The following is a 20,408-nucleotide window of genomic DNA, read 5'->3' as shown; positions in this document are numbered from 1 at the left end:
ACATGAATATGTGTATATGCATGTTTGTAGTGCTTATGCGAGTTTGCAAAATGAGGCAACAAACTGCGACAAGAGGCAATAGTTTGTGAAAGGAGAACCGACACAACGATACTCGGCTTGGGTCGAGCTGCAGTCCGGTGAAATAAATGGCGAAGCTGGCAATAATTTTTTTCTACAAAGGGGGCGACTATGACAACACCGAGGCCGAACCCGAACTGAGCTCATGTTGACAGGCCTGAGTTGAGCTCGGTCAGGCTGAACCAACCTGGGCTTGGTTGGGTTGAGCTAAGCCGAGCTCAGTTTAGCTGAACCATGCTAGCTTGGTTGGAACTGAACCCAGCTGGATCGGTTGGGACTGCATCGAGCTGGCTCGGTGAGGATTAAACCAATATGGGCTCGATTAAAACTAAACTGAACCAATCTCAGTTGAATTTGAACTATGCTTGACTCAGTTGAGCCAAAAAACAATGAACGGTGAGCAATAGTTGTTGTAGGTCGCTTGCCATAAAGAATGAAAGAAAAATGAGAAGGCCTTTAGCCTGCTCTTTTTTGGCAAAAAAACACAAAGAGAAAAGAGGGGAGGGGAGTCGGCAACAGTGCTGGCTATGCCTACCACGAACCAAAGAGAGCGAGGGTTTTTTGGCCACCTGTTACACAACAGGTGGTGGTGAAGATCGTTGGCCAATCACAAAAAAATGTGTGGGGGTGGCCTAGATCTTCTTTAGCAAAGGGGCACTGAGGAAGGTTGGCAAGGAATAGCTCCTACAAGAAGATACCACCGACGGATTGTGGCTCACTAGAAAAAAAAAGGGGGAGGTGGGGGTGTGCACACAAAGGGAGTGAGAGGGGGGGGGGGGGGAGTAAAAAATGAAAAACATAAGTGGTGGTTTTTTTTTATAGGATTTAGGGAGGGTGCATATGGCTATGGGGCACATTGGGTTGGGTTGGAATCCAACCCAACTCGAGTTTAATGGTGAGAACAAGAAGTGATGTGGGTTGGATCCCTTGGATCCAACCCATACGGTTGGTAATGGTTTGGGTTGGATCCTATTTGGATTGAACCTTAACCCATGTGATGGGTTTATTAAATGAAACACTCATTAGGTCTCATTGGATCTTAGATCCAAACTATATATATATATATATATATATATATATATATATATATATATATATATATATATATATATATATATTCTTTTATTTTTGTGTTAATGTTGGTCCACCCAATGGATCCAATTCAATTTAAAAGGATCCTAATCTAGGTATATATATACTTATTTATTTATTTGTTAAGAATTGGTATGTCTAATTGGATTCAATTCTAAACCCAATGTGTTTAACACTTTGGATCTCTTTTGGATCCAACTTATTTTGGGATTGAATCCACCTCATGGATCCAAATTCCAATTGTATGGTTTGAGTAACTTGGATCTCTTCCTAGATTTAAATTCAAAGTTTAACTTGGACAAGGTACAATCAAATGGATCTGAATCCTTACCATATTAGTTTACAAATTCATATCTCTCTCTAGATTGAAACTCAATTAAACTTCGAGATACAGTGGATCCTAGGTGTTTCAATTGCACACTTTGAACTGGATTTCTTGGGGGTCAATCTTCGTGGATCCCCCATCAAGATTAAAATCTAAAAATATTTAAAAAAGCTCATAAATCTTAAATAACTTGATAAAAACCCAAAATCACATCAATATTTAATTGCCAATTAATTATCCAAAAAATACTAGGATAACCCCTTATTATTTCAAAAAACCCAAAAAATTTAAAGACTTTACACCCACTTTTGAAGGTGGCTTAAGCCTTATTTCCTAGCAGTCTAGAGTTCATAGGTAGTTGAGATTACCACCTTACAAAAAATCATTTTAGGTTGTACTTTGTTATGCACATTTCTTCTCCCTATTACACTTTAGATTCATTAAACAATATAGACTAGGTCATGTTCATGAGAGTTTTATTATATCTCTCGAAGACATCATTTTGTTGTGTTGTTCGAAGCATTGTTGTATGTTGAATAATCTCATGTCATTGACAATATTCCTTAAAATCATTTGACGTATATTCCCTTTCTCGATCATACCTTAAAATTTTAATATTGCATCTAAGTTGTCTTTTCACTTCGTTATGATATTTTTTAATTTTATTAAATGTCTCGAACTTATGGGACACTAGGTATATATATATATATCCAATCTTGAGAAGTTATCAATAAAAGTAACTAAGTATATCATTCTTATGTGGGTTTGGACTCAAAAGGGTCCACAAATATTTTAATGAACTATTTCCAATAATTCTAATGATCTAATAACTTCTTTAGAAAAAAGTTTTATGGTTATTTTTTTATATATACAAGTTATATATTTATTAAATCATTTTTATTAAAAAATATTAACGATCCTAAACTACCCATTTTCTTCATCTTATTTAAACTAACATGACAAATTTTTTTAGTGCCAAATATTCAAATCAATAATCAAGTTACTAACGATATAAATAGGAGAAGATGATGCATTAATTATATCATCAGTTTGGAGCTTGAACAACCTGTGCTCCTTATAAAAAACAACCTCAAAGTTGATATGAGTAAGCTTGCCAACAATGACTTTATTAGGATTAAACTTAACATAAAAACCCTTCTTTGTGAGAGATGAAACAAATTCCAAATTTTGACTCATGGACGGTACAAACAATACATCAATTAACAAAATATTGATGCCTAAAATATTTCCTTTCACTTTGCAATATGCTTTGTTGCTCTTGATTTCACCTGCCATTCAATCAACTCCTAATCAATAAATAAACATTCTGATATCAAGCATACAATATCTCACTCCTCACTGCACCTATCATTATTTTTGTTATTGCCATTGAATTTGTTCTTGTAGGCATGGCAATCTCTCTTGAGGTGTCTAGATTTGCCACAATTGTAGCACCTGATATAAGGAGTGGATACATGTTTGTGGAATATTGAATTTTTTTATTAAATTTATCAAAAGTCATATTTGATTTTTTTTAGATTGTGCATGCTCAAAAGGTTTATGACTACTATTGGGATAATTCATAACAACTAGTAATTCATTGTGCTTGTGTTCTTTTGTATGTTATTATTTTGTAGCTAATTGCAGTGGCAATTTGGTTAAGTTCATATTGTTTGAGCTCAATCTCATGACCATAGTTCATTCTCCAAGAAGAAGGTAAGCTATTAAGGATTGTGGGGATCTGCATACAATCTAGGATCATATTTTCAACCACTGCAAGGTTTTTAGCTATAACGAGCATATGGTTAACATGATCTACGTCATTATCTTCTTCATTCATTTTGCAAGTATTATATTTTTTAAAAAGTAATTGTATATGTGTTTAAGCATGATAGTTTTAGCAAGTTTATCATCATTTTTATATATTTCATAGGTCATGTTATATTTTGAAGAAATTGTCTCAAGCATTTTCATGATAGTAGGGTAATATTGAAAAACCCTAATAAGATTGCCCTCTATGTATATAAGTATGATGGTCTTAGCAAATTTATCATCATTTTTTTAATATTTAATAGCCTTTTTTTATCCTCCTCGGACACCTTGTCACTTGGGTACTTTGTTTCATTTATTAAGATATATTTAACACTCTTTAAAGATAACACAAGTGATATCCTCATCTTTTATATATAAAAATTTGATCCATTAAGTTTGTCAGTTGTATCTAACTTATTAGCATAATTTTTGCAAGTTATTATTCTGGATGTGACGATCTTGGTGTTCAACACGATCTGAGGACCTTAGTATTTAGCAAATGATGTAAGTATGAGATTGTCAATGAGGCTCTGATATAACTAAAGGTACAACAAATCAAAGGTGCAAGAGAGAGAGAGAGTGGATTCAGAAGGGCTCAGAAGTGTTTCAACCAAATTTCATCTATTTTTTTAGATGCCTTGGGCTAAAAAGGTTTCACCTTCTAATATTGCCATCTTGCTTAACATAATTGACTCCTACAAAATAAATACATCTTAAGTATAGGTCTATCCAATGAAATATTTAGTTTAGAAAAAAATGATATTTGAATAGTCACTATAAGAAAAACGCGAATTAGAGACGGACGCTATCCGTCGCTAAACTGTTTAGCGACGGATTAGCGATAGATAGCACCCATCACAGATTTTTGGTCTCTAATTAGCGACAGAACTCATTTGTCGTTAGATAGGGACGAATTAGCAACAAATATTATTCGTCGCTAAATAACCGACAAAATTAGTTTTAAGACGGATATTATCCGTCGCTATTTTAGCGATGAATTAGCAACAAATAATATTCATCACTATTTAGCAACAAATATTATCCATCGCTAATCCATCGCAAAATTTGAAAAAAAAAATTTAAACGAAATATAAATACTTCATATCAAATTCTATATGCCTAAACAGTGCATAACTGTTGTGGGTGACAAACTGCTCGAATGAAGATATTCAATTCCCCTTGTTGCTCCCAGGGCTATTCGCGACCTTGTCTCCCAATTTAGTGGTGTTCTGTCTGCTCCTCTGCTTCCTGTTCACAAACGTTCTATCAGAAGAAAGAAGAGAGGAAAAGGGATACAAAACACAAAGAGACTATCTAGATTAATGTCATCAAGAAAATCTATCACAATTCAGTGTGATGAATAAAAAACATACAGAGAATAAAATATCTAAATGCTATCAACATTAATCACAAAATGCCAAGACCGAAATGACCAACCAATTTTGCTTATCAGTAATTGCCAAGAACAACTCAATCAACTTAATAGCCAGAGTAGAGAGTGAAAGGACAACAAAATTATGAATGGTACACCAAGAGAACATGAAAAAAGACCATGAATCAATCAAGCTACTGATACTAACAGAAAACCAAGCAAACAACTCAACAGAAAAACAAGTCCTACCAACCAAACCTAATAAATTCAATGAGGAAAGAAGAAGATTGCATTAGCAAGCATAAGATTAACCGAAAATATCAAGAAAAAGCAATTACCAAGAGCAAGATTCACCAAATAAAATCAGAAATCAACACCATCTGATCATTTGAAGAGGGGAGAAGAACAAGAAAGGGAAGGGGAAAAAAGGGCACTAAAGAAACAATGAAGACAAAGAAAACCATAGATCCACTAAATTACTGATCTCAAAACAACACAAGGACCAACTCCTCCATTCAAACCATTAGAAAAGATTGCAAGCACTATTCAACTAATTACTTAAGAACAAAAAGGAAAAAGTAAAAGATTTGTGCACAACCAACTAAAGTACGACGGAAAGAAAACTTGTACGCAAAATGAACCAACCAACCAAATTATATCAAAACAAAAAGAAAGAAGCAATCAAATACAACTTGAATAAAAAGAGAAGACAGAACCGAAAAGAACGAGAGAGAAGGACAACACAAGCTACATAGAAACAACACAAACCAAAACAAGAAAGCAAGATCAACTCCACCAACAGGACAGATCCACCAAAACACTTACCCTGAAGCAATGCAGATAGGCTTCCCATGGGCATGTAATCATAGACCAAGAGCTTCTCCTCCTTGGAGTAGTAATAAGCCTACAGAGGGACGAGATTTTCGTGCACCATAGACCCAATCTTCTCGATCTACGCCATGAATTTCCTCTGGACCATGCTCACATCCTTCAACCTCTTCACTGTAACCATCCTACACACAAATTCAGGTGATGTTTAGGCTATAGACAACAACAAGCATAGAAACATGATTTCAAATATTCAACAATATCAATTGTACAATTTCCATTATTTTATGAAAGGAAAAGAACCATGCCTACCTCAGCCATTTGTTATTGTGTGACTGTTCTAACTCCGATGTACACGTTGCTTTGTAGTATTTGCTAAAGTAGACCTCATCATCAAGGGAAAAAGACTTTAGTAAGAGAGTAAGTCTCATCCCATGGGAATAACCACTAACAAGCAATGTCTTACTACTGCAACACAGTCCCTACAGGAAAGCAAGAAGGCATCCAATTGATCCATGTATTAACAAAAAGTGAGTGGGCAGATAGAGAAAGTCTCGTTGTATTTATTAGTTCAAATACAAATGGATGAAACTACTTTATTTGGCTCCAAAGCATGTAACACACTACTAAAACACAATCACAACAAGAAGAGCGAGAAGGCAATTGCTTGTATTTGTGGCTCAACTGAAAACATCCATACATTTGAGGCAGAATTTCACATTCATATTCATCTAAAAGAGAGAGAGAGAGAGAGAGAGAGAGAGAGAGAGAGAGAGAGAGAGAGAGAGAGAGAGAGAGCATCATCCAGAAGGAACACAACAATAGGGAACACATAAGACATAACATCAGCGAAATAGTGCCTCTTCAAAACCTTCCTATCCACCAACAAAAACTTGCAGAACAACCATATAAAATGTAAAAAAAAAAGGTTTTACATGCAAAATCAGATAGACTTACCATTTTCCACTCTCGTATAAAGAAGAATAATAAAAATCAAGTCCACAAGGAAGCTATGCTGGCCATTAACATCCACTTCCAGATCACAGACAACTTTCATAAGTCATGCCAAACGTCCCCTTCCCCAAAACCTTTGTCGAAGCTCTGAGTAAGTCCTCCAGATCGAAGCCCCTCCTTGCGTCGGGAAAGAACACCACCACCACCACCCATTTTCGATTTCTCCATGACATCATACTCCTTTAATCCGCCACCACCACCCACATTGTCTTCCTCCGCATCCATTGCCTTCTCTAGCGCCACAGGATTCGGTTGGGGCGGCTTCTCGACATCCATATTGATCGTGCCCTCTTCCCCATCAGGAAGCCAAATATTTGGGGGTAATAAAAAAAAGAGCGAGCGAGGAAGAATTTCGCGCCCTAGATGGGCTGGTTTAAATCGAAAAGTAGCGACAGAAAAATCCTTCTCTAATCCATCACAAATTAGCGATGGATTAACAATAAAATTTTTTTGTCACTAATCCATCGCAAATCAGCGACAAATTTTTTTTTCATTGCTAATTTCTGTGAATAATTTGAATGTTAGCGATGAATAGTTCTCTCTAGCTAATCCGTCGCAAATTTGCAATGAAAAAAAGCCATCGCAAACTTCTGTCTTTAAGTAGCGTTTACCTTGCAGTGAGAGATAACTCAAAGGTTACCTTGCATTTGAAATGTGTGGGCCTTACTTAGTTCAAATGCATGGGCTCACCAGAGGTACCGTGACCATGACCCAGTAATGTAATTGCCTCAAGCATTTTCACCACATTAAGATAATATTGAAAAACCTCAATAAGATTGCCCACCATGCATGTAAGCATGATAGTCTTAGCAAGTTTATCATCTTTTTTATATTTTTTATAGCATTTTTTTATCCTCCTTAGATACCTTGTCACTTGGGTAATTTATCTCATTTTTTAAGACATATTAATTACCCTTCAAAGATAATGCAAGTGAGATCCTCGTCTTCCATTTATGAAAAATTAATCCATTAAGTTTGTTAGTTTTATCTAACTTACTAGTACAAATTTTACAAGTTATTATTTCTTGGTGTTCAACACAATTTGACAATCCTAGTGTTCAGCTACTGACTTAGGAATGAGATTGTCAATGAAGCTTTGATACCACTGAAGGTGCAACAGAGAGAGACGGAGGATTTATTTCATGAGGGCTTAAAAGTGTTTCTACCAAATTTCACCTATTTTTGGCAGAAGTCTTGGGCTAAAAAGGTTTCTACCAAATTTTGCCATTTGGCTCAGCTCGATGAGCCGAGCTATGAGGCAACTCGTTTAGGTAAACGAGCCCAGTCCAAACATGGCAAGCTCGGCTTGTATAGGCTTATTTTATATATTATATACTTATATATTACTTATTTTATACATATTATATACGTTATATGTGTTTTATACATTTATTATATGTAATCTATAAATATTTTATATTTCGATGAGTTTAAAAAATACTTAAAATATATATTTGTTTACAAAAGATGAGTCAGCTCGTGATCGGCTTGCCAAGCTCGGGCTTAGCTTGGCTTGTGACTAGCTGAGCTTGAGCTGGGGTATAGCCTTAACAAGCCGAGCCCAAACAGCCCAAGGTCAGCTCGTTTGGCAGCCCCATTGACCACAATAAACTGAGCTGATTTAAAGGAGACGGGTGTGTGAGCATTATTTTCTAAACCCAGGCACCTATTCATAAAATTTCAAAGGTTAGCAGGTGCTTGCAAACAGACCAAAAGTTAGGCAGGTATTTGTAATTATTTTTATGTGAGAGATTTTATCGTCGTTATGACAGTTTTTTTTTTGACAGTTGGGATCATCAAAATGATCCTACGCAACTACGCAACTATATTGATATTTGAAACCCCTATTGTCCTTAGTCACAAATCTAGGGAACATAGGGCGTAGAAAAGTCACGTGATATTTAAAAACAAACAAACTAGTTTTTGCTCATAAAAATATCACTATTTATATAAATTGATATAATAATAAGATAAAACATACAAATAATATACAAAAAAGCGTTGTAAAAAGTGTCTTTTTATCACATCAATATCAGGTAAAAAAGATGACAGCTTCAAAATAGGTGATACTTTAAAAACATATTATTTTTTGAATTATAATATAGGCCTTTGAAAATACCACGATACATATCCAATATATGTGAGTCGACTATGCTATTGTGATGATAGTCTTATCAAAGCTTGTTGCACGCCAGGGAAGGCGTGCATTCTATTATTCAAACTGAAATAGTGACTGAAAGTTTTTTGAAATAGTAGGCTTCCAATAATACACCTAGCATATATCCAAAGCAGCTTATTAAATCATCAAGATAATGGAAGATCACTATGTTCGGACAAGCTATTTATTTATTGGACATAATATAGGATGCTGTGGATACCTCACTAAACCTATACCGAAAGCGAAAACAACTCATAATAAATCAGCAAAACTTATCAGATTGGCAGTATCGTTGAGAAAGGGTGATAGAGAAATCAGTCTCACCTAATTATATCTGCAACCCGACCCCCCAACTCGCCTCTTAGGCGGGTTCGGGTTTGGAAAAAATGAACCTGTTTAATAAACGGGTCGACCCGCCTAACCTGTTTATTAAACGGGTCGGGTTCGTGTTACGGGTATGCCAACCTGCCTGACCCGTTTAATAAACGGGTTAGACGGGTGGGTCAACCCGCCAACCCGACCCCCCAACCTGACCCGCGAACCTGAGAACCTGTTTACCCGACCCAACCCATTTATTAAATGGGTTGGCGGGTCGTGTCGGGTTACCCGTTTATTAAACCAGTCGGGTTCGTGTTTGCCACAGCCGACCCGTTTAATAAACGGGTCGGGTTCGGGTTGAGGTATGCTGACACACCAACCCGCCAACCCGACCCGACCCCAACCTGCTTAACGAAAACATGCGGCAGCCGTTCATCGCGTGCGAAAGGAACGGTCAAAACGGTGGGTTTTTGGAGTAAACCGGCAGCGGAATTATCCTCCCTCGTCCGAAAACGCCCCCGGGTTTTTCATGACCCCGCGTTCTGAAAATGCCACGCGGCATCTACAAATCATGGTTGGCATCTTTTACCGTTCATCTCGAGATCTAAAGGCAGACGACCATCCTGACAGTTGCACGCCAGGAGATTACCGTGTGCTAACGAAGCTTTGAATTGAAATATCTATGGGCGGGGTCCTGCAGCTGGAAAAGTAACCGCGGGCCTCCTTGTGCTCTGAAGGAAAAGACTATTGTATCCTCGTAAATTTTATTTATAACATCAAGATCTCCTCCATGATTGGAAGCCTTCTTATATGGATTTCTAATCCGGACCTTGCTACCCAGTCTCGGATTCGGATCCTATATGGGCCGATTTTATCAAATCCAGTTTAGGCTCAAACCCCATGCCTCCTCAACTCGAAAGTGGTTCTGAGCTCATGGATATCAAGATATCTTACTAGCTTTATGGCATAAGGCAAAGTAGGAGGCTCTTTGGTGGGATGAGAGAAGTAGCGTAGTTTTATGCCGCTGGGACAGTGACTGTAGGTATGGTTGGGGATGTCAATGGATTTGATATATTCGATAGCTGACCCAATTCTGAATAGTATTAGTCGGATTTGGTTTTTGAAAGCTTGATATGTTGGTAATTGAATTCAGATTTGGTTTATGATTTCATGACCGAATTTGATAGATATCCGAATCCGTCATGACCGAATTCAGTATTGGATTTGGATTTGGCTACGTTCGACCCGAATTATTTTCACTGGGGGTACTTTAGTCATCTCAAGTCCTAAGGGACATATGCGTTTTTTTTTGAAAAGAAGGAATTATTAACGATAGAAGCCTGACCTTATCCGATAACCTGGGGGCTTTCCCTGATTTATAAGAAACCATCCTCATCCAATTCTGCATTATTTCTCTCTGAACCAGGAGAAGAAGAAGAAGAAGGAAGCGAACGAGTATGAGTGCGACCGTCCACCTACAAAATCCCAGCGCGTCGTCGTCTTGCCTGATCGAGGCCTTCGATCGACGGTCGAGTCTGTCGTCGAGGGCCTCCTCCTCCGTCGTCGTCTGCAACGCGCAGAGGAACCAATCCGTCCCGAAGCTCGAGCCCTTCAGCAGAAGCAAGATCGACAGGGGACTTAAGGAGCCGACCCTACTCCAGAAGTCAGAGAACGCCATTTTAGGTGCGCGTCTTCTTTTTCTTTTTCTTTTTTGTTTTCCTAGTCGAGGGAGGGATTGTTTATTTCGATCGGTTTTTATTGTAATTCTCGTCTTTTTGACGTTGAGTTGAAGATCGGTTGGGTATTTCGTTTTCTTTTCCTTTTTTCACCTTCTGGAGATAGTGTTTTGTCACAACGAGCAGGTTTTTATGGAAATGGAAGGATTTTTTGATTGATTATTTCTTGGAAGTTTCTCTGATTTCTGTGATAGACCGGAGGTTCAAGTTTTTTTTTTTTTGGAGACAGGGTGGGGAAATTTTGGATTTTTTACTTGTGGTTCTGCGGAATAAAGGTGTCTACGTTTTCAGAAGTAGGTCTGTTTTTTTTTGTGAAGCATAGTGTAAGAAGGGCGAATCAGGATTGTTTTGTTGTTTTTTGCAATATTTTCTCTGAAATCTCTCTTTTTTATTCTGACATTACAGACATTATGTAGAACGTATTTGCAGATGGATCTGGTTTTTAAATTTAGAGGATACCGCTGAGTCTGTTTTTTCTTTCCCTCTGTTTTAGACTAGGCATTACACGTCGTCCACGATTTTTCTTTCCTTTTTCTAGCAAGAGTTCAATTGATTAAGCGCTCTATTATTTTTTAGTGTTTCATATTCAGGTCAATCTGGTAATTCTGGATGTTTCATATTTAGAGCAATCTAGTAATGCTGGACCACTTATTGGTATTTTATAAAGGTCTATTTGGTAATTCTATGTTAGGGAAGAAATTATCTTATTGGTATGCCCTTGCTATTTTTTTCCGGCTTTTGCTGTTTTCTCTGGTGATTAAAATCATGGAATTTGTTCAGTCGTCTTTTTTTTCCCCGGTAACACTGCGGGTCTTCAAGAGTTGAAGAATTGGAAAGTAGAGGAAAGATTTAAAGGGAAAAAAGGAGCGACATAAAAAACGCGTTATTTCTGAATACTGGCACATCTTTGTAATTCATTACTCATTAGTGTGGTGATTGATGCTTCAAATCTTGGAAGCTCCTCTGTTTTTGGTGTACAAGGGGCATGCAATTGGCATTGCTGGTTCTTTTAGAGTTTTGGTTGTGTGTCGAAACAGTGGGATTCCAGCATTTATAAATCTTCTTTATCAGTTTCTCTGATGCTTTTGTTGGAACTCCCCACTCATCCCTCATGCCATCCCCCATCTTCTTAAATCTTATGATCCAAGTTGTTTTGATCAAATCTGACCCTATAGGAATCGACCCTTGGATCTTATTTTTTCAATAAAAAAATATGATTTTTTTAAAATCTCAAAATTGTGTTGACAACCGTTTTGAATATCCAAAAAGTCCTGCACACAATTCGGATTTGAGCGATTTAAATGTTGATCTTCACTAAATAAATGATGTAGATCACATTTGTGGAGTCCAATTTGATCAAAACAACTTGCATCCGTTAAATCTCTGGGAAGGGTATGAAGATAGGGATGACATAGGGGACGAGTGGAACCGATCTGCTTTTCTTGTTGCTCCTGATCAGGGTTAACCGGGGTCGCGAGTGCCGTGAGTTTAGCAGTTTTCTGTTGAATCCCAACCCGTCGTGTTGTTTCTTGCTTCACAAATATGTGTGGTACTCGTAGTCTTCGAGGGTTACCATGAATTTGCTGAGTAGTGAGTGATCTTTGCTTGTTAGATAAAATTTTATTTGTCTGCAGAATTTTAAGATTGCAGTGCCAATGTAATGGTCTTCCCCTTCCTTTCTGCTGCAGATTACTGCTCGACTCTTGAAGGAGACGCATCCTATAGCTGCTGGAGAGCATACTTCGAGCTAAAAGATTTGGAAGTAAGTTCCTCTGCCTTGCCCTGTTTCTCATAATTTCCGGTTTGAGTTCTGATGTTTTAGCGGTATATCAATGTCACTGTTTCTCATAATTTCCAGTTTGAGTTCTGATGTTTTAGCGGTATATCAATGTCACTGTTGATATTTTAGTGGTATAGGAACCATGGTTCCCTATATCGTTTTAAGGCATTTTCTAGGAGAGTTTTTCAAAAGTTGTTTTTTCTTGTAAAAATCTCAGGAGCTAGAAATATTGAAAAACCATAAATAATAAGAAACTAGTAGTATTGCATGATTTTTTTTTTGTAAAAATATAAAGAAACCGGTTTTAATGTGTTTTTAGAATATGAAAGAAAAAAAATTGAATTGTATGCTTAAAAAATAATTTTCCCAAAAATATCGTGATATTATTGCTATATTTTGAAAATATCACAATATATTGCCGACAATGTTAGCTGATTTGACATCGCCTATATTATCACAATATTTTTAAAATATCGGTGATATAGGTGACTGTTAGGAACAAGTAGATAACAATACTGCTTTCATTACGATATCACGATTCTTAACACGATTTTTGCCTGTGCAGAAGAAGGTTCCGAGAGCGGAAGTCGAGTCACTGGTTATACAGACCGAAGGAGTCAAGTCCCTGATCGGTTGCTTGCATGCTGTTACCGTAGCACGTAAAAAACCAGAGTCGGGGGATCATGAGAACGCTGCAAAGCCTGAGGTAAAGAAGCGTTCTGACAGTCAGTGTCCGATTCCAGATGGGTTGCCGAAGACGAATGAAGAACTTGAAGAAGAGGAGGCAGCCAGAATGCCCGACTCTCCCTTCACCAGGCTTTTGCGGAGCAAGGGTCGGTTCCCCGCCTGGTATACTCAGGCCCCTGATCACGAGACCGACTGAATTTTGTTGCAGACATTAATATGGTATGTTTGTATTAGAAAGTATCTGCTGTGTATAGATATCCTTATGGCTGGGTGTCTGATTTTGTTAGCTGGTATTCAAGGGATTCACCGGTGTATACTAAACATCGTTTTCATCTCTCTGTATAATAGAACGCTGTTTCTTACAGCTGACATTATAATTAGAATATGGTCTTCCAAGTCACACACCATTCTCGTTATAACGGGGTTCAGCATTGGAGATAGGCTCTTTCCAAATTCATGGTTCTCTTATCATGTGAATTATTAACGCAATCTCACTATTCAGTAATTTCGATGCCGAGACCTGGTGCGTGCAGTTTTGGGGTTCTGCTACTGGATATTATCACTAGGAAAAAAACAATGGTGACTGATGAAATATAAGATCTAGTGGGCTGTGATGGAGAAGAGGTGTGCATGCTTTTCTCTTTCGCGTGGTTCAGCTGTGCCTTTAGGGTACGTTTGATGTGCCGTTCCCAGCGTGATTTGAACGAAAATCACGCTGGGAACTGCGATTTTCAACAAACATTGGAGACTGTGGACGGCGTTTCGTGCGTCCGCTAATTGTTGATCCACCTCCCCTCCTGTTACAAAAAGAACAGGAAGGGAGGGAACAAAAGAAAAAAAAAATTGTGGATCGACGGGCGTGCCGACAACGGAAGCCCTAATCGTTGAGTCCTATTCTTCTCCTCCAAAATTTTGCAGGACGTCTGAGAGTGTTTGCCCTCTCTCGAGTCTCTTCATGCCATAGTTTTCTGTTGTTCTCCATCCAATCCTCTTCATCGTCCGATTCTTGCATTTGGGAGCCCTAGTTCTCCATCCCCTCCTTCTTGATCGTCCGATTCGTGCATCTACGCCATTATCTATCCTTCGTCTGTATTTTTTTTTCTTTCTCTGTTTTCTGTTGGTTTTGAGTTTATGCATTCTGGTTTTTTGTTGGTTTTGAGTTTTAATCGATTTTTGACTCATCATGCCAAAAGCCAGTCATTAAGATGATTCTTCTATCTCCAACGACAGATTGAAAATCATCTTTACCAGTTCTAGTGTTGAAGTTGTTTTTGGATCTATTAGTAGGTGTTTGGATGTCAATCCATGACTTGTACATGAACAAGCAGGCTTTGGAACAATCAACAGAAGCAAACAAGCACGTTTTTTGGGAAACTGAGAGCCTCTCTGCAGTTGGAAACTGGTGGCAATGACATTTTGGTATGTGTTAGCAATGTCGTCACAGAGTTTGGGAGGCTCACGTATTGCCATGGGAGCTACATGAAAATGTCATGGCACTGTTCTGCTACTGGTTTATCACAATTTAACGATCTCCTTAGTTATTATGGGTGCACCGTGCTCAAATGGTGTTAAAAGCTTAATGTTCTCTTTTTATCACATTTTAGTTTGATGATCAATGGTGGCGTGCTCTCTCAACTGGTTACATAATCCAGTGGGCTGCTAGATGCTTTGTTTTATGCTCACTCTGTCAATGAAGTGAGAGCATTGGCACCTCTTCTGGAGAAATTTAGACCAACAGTTGGAAAGAAGGCCTATATTGTGGTGTCTGGTGGTAGTTTTTGCCCATGTAAAGACACTAGAGATGCACTCAACTCAAGTGGCCAAGGGCAGGTTGCCGTGAAAGGAGATTCAAGATCTTTGATTTAGCCATTGGTGCTACTGGGGGGATTTCAGATTCTGAGGTGCCCGTTCTGCATGCTGTTTATCCTTATTGAGAAGTTATACACACCAACTTATCTGCTCCCAAGTTATTGAGAAGTTGATCATGGCCAATTATATAGATTTTATCCTTAATCAGATTAATGAAAATTATTCATTTCATAATCCTTCATTTTAAACTTGCACGATTCATGATATCTCCAGGATTTGTTATTCTCTTCTCTAAAACAATATGATATTTTTGGAAGGCCAATGTGTTGTTGCTCATTACTTCTTTCTGGTGCTGAATTCTGCATCCCATAGTTATTGAGGATCCGAGTGTCTGGAAGTTCCTGGATTTGTCTCTATATGGTGCCTAATCCACATAATTTACAGAAATACAATTTGATCCTTATTTGGTGCAAAATCCATATTTAGGGCAAAAATGTCATTCAAAATCTATATTCGAGGCAAAAAAATTATATTTGGAACGAAATTCTATATTTATAGCAAAAAATCATGATTTTAGATATAATTTCATAATTGGATCCATATTCAGGCAAAAAACCATAATAAATTTGTTAGAACATGTAACATAGCATTTAAGTACGATACAAACAAACGTTGGACTTAAAACAATTGTTACAGAACGAAAAGAACCAATGTTCTGTTTCATTCTTTTTGTTCATTTCGTCCAACCCTGGACAAGCCATCAAACATACCCTTAGGGGTTGTTTGATGGTTTGTCGAAGATTGGACCAAATGAACAAACAGAAGGGAATACAATACAACATTGGTTATATTGGTTTCGTTCTTTTTGTTCAACAAATAACAAATGTCCGTTGTTTGATTGGGTAAGAATGAAGAAGGAAAATAACCCTCATCGATGGAAAAAAAACCTTAATAAAAAAAGAGAACTTTAATTAATAAAATCAAACAAAACCTTAATCTATGAAAATCATAAAAAAAACTCCTAATCTAACTGACCTTAAAATATGAAAACCTAAAAATGCCTTTAAAAGAAATTTGATTCAAAGATAGAAGAAGAAAGAAAAGTGGAAACCTTGTTGGTGGCCTTATCTCCGGCATTGGTGACCCCCTTGGCTGCAAGGGAGAGAGAGAGATCCTTTTTTTTAACGTGTTTCTTGCGTCCTGTTCTTTTTTTAACAGGAAGAGGGGTGTAATAAAAACAACACATTTTTAAGGATGTGGTGGATGCTGTTCTGAGCATTCACCGCATTCAACATTTGTTGAAATCACCCTCTTGTTCATTTAGTCCCATTTTGGGCGGGGGACAGTGACTCAAACATACCCTTACTTTCAGGGTGATTTGCTGTTTTTTTTTGTAGTGTTCCTGCCTTTGAAACTCTGTTTGGAAACCGGTCTATGGAGGGAGTTTATGCATATGGAAAAGTGTAGCTGCCAATTTCTAAATAATTCAAGGAGATGCATTTTCAAGTGAGAGTCACGGTTAATTGAGAAGTGTTGTGATTGGGATTTCCATTCATAGGATTTTGGAAAGAAAAAAATTGATTTTTACAGGATGAGAAAATTATTTTCTCAGTCTCAAATGGGGTCGGGGAATCAATTTCAATATTCAAGCTGGTCCTCTGCTTATATATTAAATCCTGCCGGACATGGGTCAATTTGGAGAACTATCGCAAGTCTCGGTATGCGGATTTTCTTTCCGAGAGAAGTAATTGTACAAAATTGTTTTTTTTTTAATCTCAGATTATATGAACCTTAAAATGCATAGGAAAATATGTACTTATAAATTAAAAAAGAAGGTATTAATATCGAATTGATATCACAAAAAGTTTGTTGTCTTTTCCTAATGAAAAATATGCTGAAAAAATATCGCTGTTTGATTTTGGTAATTTCGATTCATCACTTAATGCTTGTACTGCTCAGATATCCGATTGGATCTTACTGACATAATCCAACTGTAGAAACTCACAGCAGCAACTGATTCTGGAAATGGGAGGAAAAGGAGCGCGTATGGATCCAGATTCTTTAGTCCTCCAATCCGAATCTGATATATTATTTTCAGAAATGGATTTGGACTTGTACCATTGGACTCTTTATGTGATCAAATCAAGAATTTCCTTATATGTTGAAATCTTACATTCTTCACTTTCAAAAAGAAAGGAGAAATTGAACATTTATTTTTCAAGGAGAAATTGAACTTTTTTGTTTTTCTAACAAAAATGTAGGAAAACTTTTTTGCATTTGTAGATCGCAAATAACGAAATAATAACATTATCGTATAATGAGTGCATGATTCGTGAGAAATATGTGAGATTTTGAAAAAAACTTGTGATTGCATTGAGATTTCACAGGCAACAAAAATCTAGCTAAAAATGACATGGCATATGGGTAGGGCTGTCAACAGGTCGGGTATCCGACCCATTAGGTGTACTCAAACCCTCCCAAATAACTAGTTTTCGTGTTGGGGTTCAGGTCCTGACGAGTCAATAAAATAAAATCCCAAACCCAAATCCATATGATTTAAGGAGTTTTTTTTCACTAAAAATACATATAAAAATACTTGGGTCCAGTCAGGTTGGGTTGAATATCCAACAACAATTTTAACACAAACTCGACCTGCATACTAGTGCTGACCCCAATAACACTCGGGCCTGCATTTTTATGCCCATACTTGGGTATTTGGGTCCAGGTCGGATTGGAAACCTGGTGCGAACCGGGCCCACTGACAGCCATAAATATAAGGGTCGTGCTTAACTAGAGTGAGGTGACTGCGTATATGGATACCCAGAAGGATCCCTACCCAACGAACAAAACCAAAATATTGGTCGGAACCATATCTTATTCACTGGATCCGATCCATTTCACATCCTTAAGTAGATGACCACCAGTAATGTGCTCGTGCGATGCACCGAAAAGAAAAGATTCAGCTATACTGTAGAGAGAGAGAGGGGGGGGGGGGTAGGGTGAGAGAGAGAGAGGTGCCTTAAATAAATAAAAAAAATGTTTCAAAAAATAATTGCAATCGGTTTCTTGAAAATAGAGATTTGTCAACATTCAACTGAGAGCAATCAGTTATTTATTTTTATGAAGGTGGTGAGATGAAGGCACCAGAAGTTTTTTGTTGGGTGGGCAGACTTCGGGTGGTGATCATCAACCTCTGTCGGTGGCACAGTGGCACGAAGCTTCCATGGTGATGAAGATCATACATCGAGATCGAAAGCCTGTTTCGGTAGTTGAGCCACCTCCTTCTCGGTGGTGATCCAACAGCAAGCCTAAAGTCTTCCAACTGAGGTGCCTCCTCAGTTCTCTCTCGGAGGGGACGGTCCTCGCCACAGCATCGAGGCAGAGCAACTCTGTATCGTAGGGAGGCGTGATCTCCACTCCTGCACGACCTTGCTCTGATCTTCTTCGACAAGCATTCGCAAGGAAAGAATGCAACCTCCAAATCGTGGGGAATGAAGAAGAAGACCCGAGTCATATCATATTTCGACTCGGTTTCTAATTCTGGGGTGGGCCACCCATGCCCACCCCTGGCTCCGCCACTGCTGCTGGCGCACGGGTGTGGGCTATAGCTTTTAGAGGTGGGCTACGTAAGGCAAGGTGGTCGTGGAGCTCCACCGGGGGTTTTTCTCGCTTGGTCGAGTGGTCATAAAAAAAAAAAAGAAGACCATAAGAAATTATCCTCACCTACTTGGATAAGATTTTTAAAAAATTTACAAAAAAAGAAACAATTTAACAAACAGTCTCACCTTTTACTCATAATTTCAGACCAGTATCACCATATTACCATACTAACAATTTCAAACATTCTCCACCATGCTTGGGTAACCTAACAAGACAGGACCATCATTACCTTCATCCATGGCTTGTCCTCCAGTTAATTTAAGTTAAGGGCATTTTTATGCAGCGCCACTGACAGCCACCCATCTCATTTCTCAACATGGAGATCATGCCCATCTTGAGAAATGCTAAGATGGGTGGCTGTGTGGGCGATGCATGATGCAGCACCGCTGCATATTATGTGAACACATTTATGTAACATGAACTAATTATATTTAGTCATAAATTTTATGTGAAAGAATAAAAACAGGACGAATTAATATTAACAAAATTAAAACTACTTGGGGGACAGGATCAGGTCAAAGGTGCCTTGGATGCCTGCAACCCAAACACCATGGTTTGATAGTGAACTTTTTAGATGGGCCTTAAAAAAAATTTTCAGAGCCGATCATGTTTCTAGATGAACAACAGGCATCTAGAAAACAAAATATGAACTGAAAAACAAGAAAGAATGGTGGTATTGGGGTGGTTAGGTTGATCTGATGTTGGATGGTTAGGTTGCACTATGATGGCCAATGGGTCTTATGGTTGTCAAAAATCCTTGTCGATGGGACGATAAATAGAAAAATATGTATTAAACTTTACTATCGTTCAAAATCCTCAATAATAAGAGCAAACATGTCTTTTCATCATATAAATGTAAAATAAAAAATTATTATAGTTCGAAAGGTGACAAACAAGACCCGTGTGGGGGTAGAGCCAAGCTCAAACTAACTAATTAAAAAAATAAATATATTGTTTCAAGTTTCAACGCTGTAAAAATAAGATTTGAGCTCTGGTCTTATTGCATGCAAGCTAAACACTCCAACATCCACACTCGTTTTTTACTTTGTACATAAAATAAATTTATTACTACCTAACAGCTCTATACAAGCCGAGCCGAGTGAAACACTTGTTCGTATTTGGCTTGCCTGACTTTATTTCACGAGCTTGGATGTAGGGGGTGGCAATCGGTTGGCGGGTCAGCATGTCGGCTGTGGCAAACACGAATTCAACTCATTTATTAAACGGATAACCCGACACAACACAGTTAACCCGTTTAATAAACAGGTCAGGTTGGGTAACGGGTTGGCGGGTCGAGTTCGTGTTAGCGGGTGGGCAGGTCAGCCGGGTTGGCATACCCCTAACACGAACCCCACCCGTTTAATAAACGGGTTAGGCGGGTCGATCCATTTACGACACGAACCCGTTTAAGCCAAACCCGAACCCGCCTAAGAAGCGAGTTGGAGGATCTGGTTGGCGGGTCATGTCAGATTTTGCCACCCCTTTGGAAGCAAGCCGAACATGGCTTGAACCACAATTTGCTTGTCCCGTTTCCCAGTCCTAGCGGCTAGCGACGAGAGTTAGCACAAAGTATGTATTTATTTGACAATTTCAACAAAAGGGTGAGGTCGTATCGAGATTTTTTGCAAAAATATTGGTTTTTTTTTTAAAAGATCAAAGAAGGACAAAATCGGGACTCCAACTTCCAAAAGACTCCTCGGAGCAGCGATCAAAACCCAACAAAATCTGAAAAAATTTCC

The 20,408-nt window shown here is 38.1% G+C and overlaps 1 protein-coding gene across 1 annotated transcript; it reads left to right on the top strand.

Annotated features, from left to right (window-relative positions):
- The first annotated feature begins 10,407 nt into the window (after nucleotides 1-10,407).
- LOC149841852 (CCG-binding protein 1-like) lies at nucleotides 10,408-13,616 on the top strand. Its single transcript, XM_089998734.1, has 3 exons — nucleotides 10,408-10,680; nucleotides 12,422-12,495; nucleotides 13,079-13,616. Exons 1-3 carry the CDS (start codon nucleotides 10,455-10,457, stop codon nucleotides 13,394-13,396), a joined length of 618 nt encoding a protein of 205 aa, XP_089854860.1. The 5' UTR covers nucleotides 10,408-10,454; the 3' UTR covers nucleotides 13,397-13,616.
- Nucleotides 13,617-20,408: the final 6,792 nt, after the last annotated feature.

Source organism: Nuphar pumila, chromosome 3, assembly GCF_984573655.1.
Source record: "Nuphar pumila chromosome 3, dmNupPumi1.hap1.1, whole genome shotgun sequence".
NCBI lineage: Eukaryota > Viridiplantae > Streptophyta > Magnoliopsida > Nymphaeales > Nymphaeaceae > Nuphar > Nuphar pumila.
Note: the sequence above shows the minus strand (reverse complement) of the source record. Positions and strands in the feature narration are given on the sequence as shown.

Coding starts and splice junctions, on each gene's coding strand:
- LOC149841852 (XM_089998734.1), top strand. CDS start 10,455: ATGAGTGCGACCGTCCACCTACAAAATCCCAGCGCGTCGTCGTCTTGC. Junction 10,681..12,421: donor GTCAGAGAACGCCATTTTAG/GTGCGCGTCTTC, acceptor TTTCTGCTGCAG/ATTACTGCTCGACTCTTGAA. Junction 12,496..13,078: donor TCGAGCTAAAAGATTTGGAA/GTAAGTTCCTCT, acceptor TTGCCTGTGCAG/AAGAAGGTTCCGAGAGCGGA.